Source organism: Cyrtonyx montezumae, unplaced genomic scaffold (genome assembly GCF_038088225.1).
Source record: "Cyrtonyx montezumae isolate F1298 unplaced genomic scaffold, pur_monq_1.0 scaffold_12, whole genome shotgun sequence".
Taxonomy (NCBI): Eukaryota; Metazoa; Chordata; class Aves; order Galliformes; family Odontophoridae; genus Cyrtonyx; species Cyrtonyx montezumae.
Genome location: NW_027071848.1, coordinates 5,015,899 through 5,025,677, shown reverse-complemented (window position 1 = coordinate 5,025,677; position 9,779 = coordinate 5,015,899). Strand labels below are relative to the sequence as shown.

Sequence of the window (9,779 nt, the reverse complement as noted above, 5' to 3'; positions counted from 1 at the left end):
GTTGTGGCTTCGCACGCGTGCTCCCGATTGGTCGCCGGCTGCGGTTAACTCGCGCGCTCTCTCGTGGTTGGTTGGCTGAGGTGGAAGGCGCGACACGGGAAGTTTGGACACGGTAGAGAAAACGGCGATTGGCTGCGAGACGCACGTGATGAGCTCCTCGCTTCTTATTGGTGATGAGAGGCAGCCCTGCCTCCGCGGTGCGACGCGATTGGGTGAGTGCCGCATCGCCCCTCCCCTAGCAACGGACCTTAGCAACTAGCCCCTTCCGCCTTCCGGGTTCTCCTCCGAGCCCGTGGGTGTGCGGTGTGGTCGTGGGTGTGCGGTGTCCGCGGCTGCCGCGCGGTCACGGTGGTTGCGTTCCGGCCTCCTGTGCCACCCCGAGGGCTGCGGGGAGGTGGAGCAGCCCCTATTCCGGTGACGAAGCCGTAAGGTAAACGTGGCAGCCTAAGATCCGCAACCCCGTGTTTGTTTGTGCACGCCAGAGGGCAGCAGGCGCTGCTGGGTGCGTCGCTGGCGGTGGGGTTGGCTCTGCTACTCTGAAGGGGATCCCTAATGTCACCTGAGCGATGGCCTTGTTGCTAAGACAGTCTTCGTGGTGAGCATATGCAGTCATCTGTACGCTGATCTCAGCTGTCTTGGGTGAACTGTACGCTGTTTTGACCGAAGTCCTTAATTTAAGCAGTGGTATTTTGTTTGAAAAACAGAAGTAGACTTCGTTTTTTGGGCTCATCTCATGGCTTATCCCGTGGTGCTGAGCAAACCAAGGATATCTGTAGAGTGGTGTCTCAGAAGAAAAGGGAGCTGTGTTGTGTTTTCAGCTCTTGAGTCTTTTATATAAGCCACGTTGTCCTGTGCATATCTGGAGCTGCATCTCAGCCAGTACCTTAAAGAACATCTTTAAAGCAGGAGCCCCCTGCAGAACAGCTCAGTAGCATTTCTTTCATGGGGCTTATGGTCTTTAAATGGTCTTTATTTGTTTTTGTTGTTCTTTTTAATGTTTGTTTCTACCGTGTGCTGAGGAAAAAAGGTAAATCCCTAAAACTTGGGAACTTTATGAAGTCAGTATTTAGTACAACGTGCTGATAGTAAAGACAACATAATTCTGCAGGAAAAGAGGAATGAATAAGAACACACAACTTCTTCATACAAATTTTCAGTTCATCTTATGTATCGCTTTCAAGGTGAGGCTGGATCAGGCCCTGGGCGACCTGTGGTGTCCCTGTTTGTTGCAGGGGAGTAGGATGAGATGGCCCTCAGAGGTTCCTTCCAACTATCAGGACTCTATGGTTCTGTATCTGTCAGATCTGCACGATCTCTTTACCAGTGGTCAGTACTGCAGAGTTCAAAGGTTCAAAGGATGGGAATTGGAATCACTATCACAGCCCTTTTGAGGTTTTCTGGGCATCCTCTCCTTTCGAAGTCACTTGTATTGAAGGTGATTGCAGAACTGCACACATAACACATTATAAGTCATGTTGTGACTTCACTCTATATTAACAAAAAAGTCATAAATAGATTTGCTGCAGTGCTCAAGCTGTGTTCTAATAAAGGTTCCCTAAAAACGAGTGGGAATTTTGATGATTCAGCTGAAACGGAATGCAAATGTCATGAAAGTTTGCTTCTTCTTATAATATTTCTCCACCTCGTTTTCTTTTAAAGGGTTAAAGTTAGTGGTACGTGTCTGAATGGGGCTGCCATTCACAGAGACCATCCTTTCCTGAGGGATGTCTTTCAAAGCATAGGGAAAACCCAACTGAAAGCATTTTGTTAACATCTCAGAACATGAGAACTGGGTGGACCATTTTGATTTCCCCATTTCAGGTGATCCTGTGAGCACATGAGTAGTGCAAGACGACTCTTGGCTGCCTCTGTGATCTCTGTCCAGAACTCCTGCTTCATCTACCCTGCTTGTCAGAGCTGCTTGTCCAGGCTGATCCTGGACTCCAGGAGGTGTGTCCTGTATCTCATCTGTCCTTTTAACTGTCAGAGGTCTGAACTGTCTCAGGCCTGAACAATATGTTACCAATAACTGAGCAATCAAAGAATTCAGTAGGATAAATATCTGAAATTAATGCTATGTGGGTTTCTTTGCATTCCTGTAGCAGTTTGGAGATGGTTGTGCATCAAAGCTTCCATTGTGTTAAGTGCCATGCAATACTGAAGGGTGAACCTATGAACCTATGAACCTATAAGAATGATGTGTGTTAACAGCTTGCATCTGCATCCTGTGCTGTTCTTAGGTTAGAAAGCATTAGCTGAAAGCCTCTGTAAGTCAAATTCTACATTTTATTTCTTGTTGTTCTGTATGTTCAATGTGTTGTCCAATCCTAAGACACTTCTGCCTATTTTGTGTCCAGAAACATATGAGCTTTTATTTTTCCTCCCACTGTTATGTCAAATAAATGACACACAGAGAATAAATCAATGAATATCAGCACAAAATGGAAGGAGCTGCTTTGCAAAGTAAGAATATCTGTTGTTTCACGTGCTGAAGTTGAACATACAACTTTTATTATTATTATTTTTAATCTAGGTATTATGCTAAAAGCTATAGAAAGGAAAATTCGAGAAGAGGATAAAGCAGAGACAGGTGCTAAGGAATTCAGAGTGACGCCCCTCTTCCCAGAGGTCATTCTGAGCCCACTGTATCTCTGAATTGACATCAGGCTAGCATTTAATAAATCTGTAAAAGAAGCTATAGGGATTCTGTAGTAACACAGGCCCCTTACTGAGCTGATAGCAATAGTAATGCCTCAGGGGATCAAGAATGAAGAAAAAAATCCTAAAATTTGAAATGGAATATTTGACCTGTTATTTTAGTAGCACTTACAACTGCAGATTAGTTCTTACCTCAGCAGTGGTAAACAGAAGTTCATGCATTCAGTCTTCTTTTATTCTTTTCCTCTCTCCTGTCAGGTTTAGCTGTCTGAAGTGTGGCTGCACAGGTGAAGCTGAAGATGCAAGCTACAGATACAGATTGGCCCTAAAGATTGCTGACACTAATGATTTGTTTGACATTACTGTATTTGGAAGTTGCTTAGATCCGTTCTTTGGCATCACTGCAGGAAATCTGCAGAGGTAAGGAATTAATTGCTTTTAATTATATAGCTGCTGCTTTTTCTTCATCTGAAAAGCATTTAAGATGAGCTTGGATGATGGGGAGGTGAGTAAAAGAAGCTGCTAAAAGTGCTCCCTGTCAGCATTTCCTAGTACCAGTCATCTTGAGAAACTGCTCAAGTTTGGTTTCTTCCTGAAATCTTGATATTTTGAGATGGATTACTTCTACATAAATGATCCTGCATTGATCTCTTGAAGACAGCTAGATTTCACAGTTTGATTGGTTGGGCTTCTTGCTTGAGTCCTGCCTCCTAAATTTGAGAAGATGGCGTTTTCTTCATCAAAAGTGAATTGCCTTTTCCAGAGACATAAATATAATTTTTCCTCAAGATTTCAGAAGAAAACTCCTACAGTAAACAGCCTTTGGGTTGCTATTGTTGTTTGTTTGTTGTTTATTTGTTTTACAGTTTGGATTAAGAAAAAGGTGTAAAGCTGGTTGTATTAAGGAAAAAAACATTAGGGTATTGCTATAGCAATGAGGGGTATCTAAGAAAGGCTGTTAGTCCTTAGAGCCTGACCTCCCATGTTATCAAGACTTTCTGATATGTGAAACTGCTGCAGTAAGATACTCACATACATTCACTGCTTGTTTCTGAATGTTCTTTCCCACTGACTAGAGTTATCATTGGGTCATGGATGAATACTTTTCAATTCTCATATGAACATCGTTAATATTCCATTCTACACTAAGTCACCCCGCTACCATGAGCACCAAAACTATTTGCATATCTTAATATAGATGCTTCCATCTCTATAAATATGTAGGCAGAAAGGATGTATGAGACATAGCAGCATATATGACAGTACTGTAATATATAAATCACAGAGTCACCAAGGCTGGAAAAGACCTCTGAGATCATCCAGTCCAACAGCCCTCCTACCACCAATATTTCCCTACAGAACCATGTCCCTTTGTACAGTTGTGCTGATAAAAAATTGGAGAGACACAGAAAAATGCAAAAGTTGTATGTTTAATTAACTTTTAGAGTAGTTTGTCTGTATTTCATTGTAATAAGTTAAATGAAGCAAACAGTTTGTAGGCTCACAATTGCCTGTTTTCATTCTGTTTAGCTGACTCTTAACACAGTAGCTACCTATAGTCCCACCTGTACTACAGCTGAACTGCTAGGTAAGGCTTCCTCTGGTGCATTACTTCTCTGTGTGTTTTTACTCAAGATGCATTCAAGACTTTAATCATCTATCAAAAGAAACAAACAAAACTGAATCTCCAGGAGAGTTAATTCAAGCAGTTGAAACCTGTTTCATTGGAAAAAGATTTATATTTGGAGTGAAGGTAAGTTTTAATCCCCATAACTCTCTTGTATTGAGTTTTTCATTAGTTTGTATCCAGTCAGAGTCATAAACAAGACATCTTTTTGGAATGCTGTTATTCTGAGGAGAAAATGTAGGGCCTGGGTATGGGAATTACTCTTATCCTCTTCCTCAGACTCGTGTATTATTATAAATGAGTCATGTTCAAAAGTCATCTTGAATGGCAGTAGTCAGCCTGACAGCTTGTCGGGCTGCTTTTCAGGGAGGCAGAGCAATGCCAGCTCCTGTGCTTGTCAGTAACAGCTTGGAATCAGAATATTAAAAAAAAAAGCTAAACAGCATGTACAGTTCAAGCATGAAACAGCCTTATTTGTAAGCATTGCCTCACCTTTTCCACGCTGCGTTGCCTCCTGGTTCCTAAAACACAGGGAAATGCACACATCCCCTTGCAGCATTTTAACATTTCTGGATTTAAGAGTCTTTAAAAATGCTGATGAAGTACAGCTGCTCAACATATGATCTGTGGCTTGTCCATGTGTTTAACAGACTTTGAAATCTTAGTTCTTAGTAATATTTACATAATGCATGGGAACTGTATTTTAAGTTCTCTTCAAGTGGTGCTCTAGAGAGTTGTTCATATAATAAATCCTCCCTGGCACAGGTGCTTTTAATCTCCTGTAGATGCAAGCCTTGTACCTGAGCTGAGATTTATCTCTTGTTGTGCATAAGCAGTGGAAGTTTGAAGACCTTCTGGATTAAATTTCTTTATTGGAGCCATTCACCCTATCTCTGCTTGCTGCCCTTACAGATATGAGAAATCATGCTGCATATCAGTAACCTTGTTGCTGCTCATTGCACACATAAGCTTGTTCGTTTGCCTGAACACATACACTAAGACCATTTGTTCAGCCTTTGGCTCTAACATTTCTGTGTGGTGGTGTTGTGCACATAGTTGCACTCTCCCAGATAAAACTCAGAAACAACATAGTATACTGTTGTAGTGTTCATTTATATTAACTTCTAAGACAAGTCTTACTTTTAAGCCTTACAGCTAGAAGGGTGTTGTCCTTGGCTAACAGCCTTCAGCCTCGATCTTTGCACCCTGTGCAGACTCAGGAGGATGGCTGAATTTTAGGATGGGTTTTGTCTTCTCTGGCATTGCCAGACCTCGAGGGAGAGGTAAAAGGTGTTTTATCCTCTTCTCAAAACATTAGATAATTTTCTCTGGTTTAAATGTCATTTTCGACCCACAACATCTTTGGAGGGTGGAGCAGGTGGTATAAGGAATTGTATCTGAAACTCCTTTGAAATACTCTTCTCCAAATAAATCTGAGGGGAAAAATAAGGTTGTAGTTTATTTTCCATTTAATGGAATCACAGAATCACCAAAGTTGGAAGAGACCTCCAAGATGATCTGGTCCAAGCACCCACCCACCACTGGGATTTTCCCACTAAACCATGTCCTTTAGTACAACATCTGAATGTTTCTTGAACACAAGGGGTAGAGGTAGCACATAGAAAAGACCTCGCTGGCTTTGATAGCTGAGCTGCCAGGTCGTGTATCTGGTACCAGAATGTTTTGCTTCAAGTACTGTGCAGTGCCTCCTAGATAAAAGAAGAGCATTAGGCAGCTGCCCACTTGCACAGAGCTGAACTGGAGGAAGCCCTGGGGCACCCAGTGCCCTAATAGGAGGTAGAAAATTTCTGTGAAGTCCTTCCTTAGAATTCCTGGTCATTTTTCTAGCTCCAAAACTGTATAATTGCAAAGAGGGAAGCACCTCTTACTGTGGTACCCTTTATAGCTTTTGCCAGTGCTTATTTCCTGGGGAGTTATGCTTTGTTGACAGACTGGTCTTCCCTTTTCTGCATTTCTGGCTAAAAGGGAGACCTACATTTAAGCCTGACTTAGAAGACATGCCTTAGTTATTTGCTCTGTCCTAAAACAAAGCGCTATATATATATTTTTTTTTCTTTCCTTCCTCAGGGTTATGGAAGTGAAGATGGAGCGTGTTCTGCTGCCAGCAGCATCTTCCAAAACTGTTCCAGAATTAATAGAGGTACAAAAAACCTTATAGCTTGCCAGATCTTCCTGCCAAATGCTGCTGTTACTGGCTTTACTGTTATCAGCTACTTCCATCGGCTCCTGCAGTCTGTGACATTCAGGAACAGTAGCTCATACTTACCTGATGTGTCTTCAGCTCCAGTAGATGAACCTGTCAGTGAACTCAGCAGTTTGTCTGTTTTGAGCAGAAACTCCTATTTTGTTCAGTCTAGTGGCAGAGAACATTTTCTAGGGTCCTGGCAGCAATCCTTCAGCCTGACTTCATCTGTTGCTTGGGTAACAGCAGAAGATTTTCCCAGTCTGGAAGTGGGAAAGCTGGTGAGTGAACAGCATGAAGAAGAGGGGAGCCCTGTGTCTGCAGATTCATGCAGTGAAAACCTTAACAATCAGACTCTTTTGGATTCACAGTTTTGGAGCTCTTCAGTGAAGGAAGGGAATAAAGAGGAGGATAATGAATTAAGCTCACAGCCTAATCAAGCTGACAGAATCTCTGCCACTGATAAATTAGAGAGAATTTCTTCTTCAAAGACCAAGTGTTCACTTCAAATCAGTTCCAGGTTGTTACAAAATCCCTTGGACTTTGGAGTAAAAATCATTTACCCAAAGACTATTAGTGGAACTTATTCTTGCCAAGAAAAGTCTCCGATGTCGCTTTTTTGCAGGAGACAAACCTCACCATCTAATCATGTAAATCTAACTGGAGTATCTCAGACAGACTCAGTGCTTTGGGATGAGCTCCCATTCTCAGAAAGCCTAAATGAATTTTTGGCCAAAATAGAATATGAGAGTTTTGTGTCATCACCTGATCTTGATGCAAGTAAATGTGGCCTTCTTGAAAGCAGCAAGTTGAGTGTAAATCTTAACAGATCTCATCCAAGGCAAACCCCAGAAGCTGGTGCCTTACCTGAAGTGAGTGTATCAGGGAGGTTCTTGCCACCAGCAGAGAAAGACAGCTGCGAAAGAATATCACTTGCTTGTCTAAAGGCCAGTCCAGATCCTCCAAGTGATGAGATGTTGCAGCATAACTGTTTCAGTAGTGTTTTATCTTCAGCTGACGAGGAACATGGAGCATCTTGCTTTATACCTCACCCTCATCTACTTACTCCATCACAGTCCCTACAGGTTACACCCAAGACTTCTGCTTCCAAACGAAGCAGACAGTCCAAAGAAGCAAATGCTGAAGTTTCAAAGTCAGCCTGTTCTTTTACCAGCCCTCGTTGTTCTGCTGAAAGTGAAGAAACTTGTTTACAAAGGAGCAAGAGAGCTACCTGTGTGCGTTCTGCACACAAAAGCTGTTTAGCTGGTAGTGAGAACAAAGAAAATTCTTCTTGTACACCAAACCAAAGAAAAGATCTTACATTCACAGGAGCATGGGACCCTTGTCCAGCATCTCTCAGCGATATGAGAAGGTTACATGAAAGAGAATTAAAACCATTGACAGAGCTACATGAAAATGCTTTCAAAAGTACAAATAAGAGAGAGGTGATGTGGAACGGTGGCTGCCCTGAAGGGAGCTACAATGCTTCTGATGATCTCTTTGGTGTGAATGCGAGTGAGGTAGCAAAAACTGTAGAATCCTTGAATAAGTCATGTAACTCTTTGATACAGGAAGATCCTTCAACAGAAAAGGTCACAACTCCCAAATTGGTGCTTTTTCCTGGAGATGTTTCCTGTAACAGTTCAAAACAGACATCCTCCCTACACAGAACCCCTCTTGCTTTTCGTAAGCACAGCACGCCAGTAACGTACTCCTTTTGTGATTCAGACTGCAATTCATTTCGTGCTCAAGACTTTGTTCCTTATTCAGAGTCAACCCCCGTGGCAAAACCACTCCAAAACCCGTGGCCTGCTGGGGAGCACAGCCCTTGTGTCACTCTATTCACCCCTGAAAATCCCACTAAAATCCATTCCAAGTGCAAGCGATCTCGATCTTCCTTTCAGAACACTCTGTTACAGCAGCTTACTGGCAGGCTCGTGAAACGTGAGCGGCTGAGCAGCAGTGAAGACACAGCAGGTAGGAGCTCTGTTCCAAAGCAGTTCCATATCAGCCAGTCACCGGCCAATTTTGAGGAGTGGATCTCTCCATCTACAAACAAGAGATCTATGCCAGCTGCATCTTTAAGCATAAAACCAGTTCGTTGGGACACACGATTGACCTGTGAGCGTGCTGACAAGAGCCCTATTTCTGGAAGTGAAGAGAACAGTGATAAAGATGCGTGCTTCAGGAGTGAGAGGTTCAGCCCTCTGAATACAGCCACAGTTCTTGCAACTCCTGTGTCTGCAGGCATTGCCAAGGCTTTGTTTTTAAATGACGTGGTCCTGGAAAGCTGTTCTTCAGAAGGAAAGAATCTCTGCTCATCTGCAAATTATTCAGGGGTTATAATGGAAGGGGCAACAGGCTGGTCTCCTGAGTTGTTCTTCCAAGCACAGAGCCCTATTTTCCATAAGCCAAAACTGTGAAAGATGGTATTTCTGTGCTGTGTTAATGTAAATTATTTATACGGTCTTTGGGAGGACTCGGTTGGATGAGAGAGCTGTTTAAAAACACTTATATTGTTTGTATGCTTTTTGGCAACTGTCTTCCTAAGATTAATAATATTTATTTGTGGAGCTTTGCACCACAGAGATGAGGAAAAGAGAATTCTGCAGTTACTTTATTTTATCGTAAATTAACTCTAGACAATGCAATAAAGACTCATGTAAATGTGTGAGCATTTCCCAGTTTCATTTTGCTCAAGTTCAGGTGTAGGTGTTTTAACATTCAGCATCCACTCTTCCTCAAAGGAGTGAGGAAATGTAGCCCATCTGGAAATGGCAGATGAATTTAAATCTTATGCAGAAGAAATGAAGAGAAAAAAAATCGTTAACTCCTGTCACTCAGCACAGGGAAGGCACCACTGAAAGGGTTTTTAAGAGGCTGGTATCCTAAGCAATGGATTATATGCTTAAAGCTACAGCCTCCCACATGTTATGAGAGTATGATATCTTCGGCTCGTGATGGACTGGACAAACACCCACTGTACCATGGGGGTTTGATCTTCGTGGAGCAATGCAGCAGAACTGATGCATCTAGTGCTAAACCACTGCCAGGACTTCTGCTTCATGGACCTGACAGCACCACGGTGTGCAATGTTTCACCCAGCACGAGTCTTTTTTCTTCAGTGGTAAATATATCCCCATACTACAGTAAGCAGTAGCTTTGGTACAAGCTGATATGATTTAATTGTGTGCAAAAAAACCCAACAAAACACCAGAAAAGTGAAACTCAGCATGTTTAACTCTGAAGGTAATAAAACTGGAAAAAAAACCCAATACCCAAGTCCATGGT

General features: G+C 42.5%; 1 protein-coding gene across 1 annotated transcript; it reads left to right on the top strand.

Annotated features, from left to right (window-relative positions):
- The first annotated feature begins 365 nt into the window (after positions 1–365).
- On the top strand, positions 366–9,159 carry DDIAS (DNA damage induced apoptosis suppressor). The gene is made up of 5 exons (XM_065729946.1): positions 366–430; positions 1,822–1,950; positions 2,917–3,078; positions 4,294–4,411; positions 6,374–9,159. Exons 2-5 carry the CDS (start codon positions 1,838–1,840, stop codon positions 8,909–8,911), a joined length of 2,931 nt encoding a protein of 976 aa, XP_065586018.1. The 5' UTR covers positions 366–430; positions 1,822–1,837; the 3' UTR covers positions 8,912–9,159.
- The last annotated feature ends 620 nt before the right edge of the window (positions 9,160–9,779 follow it).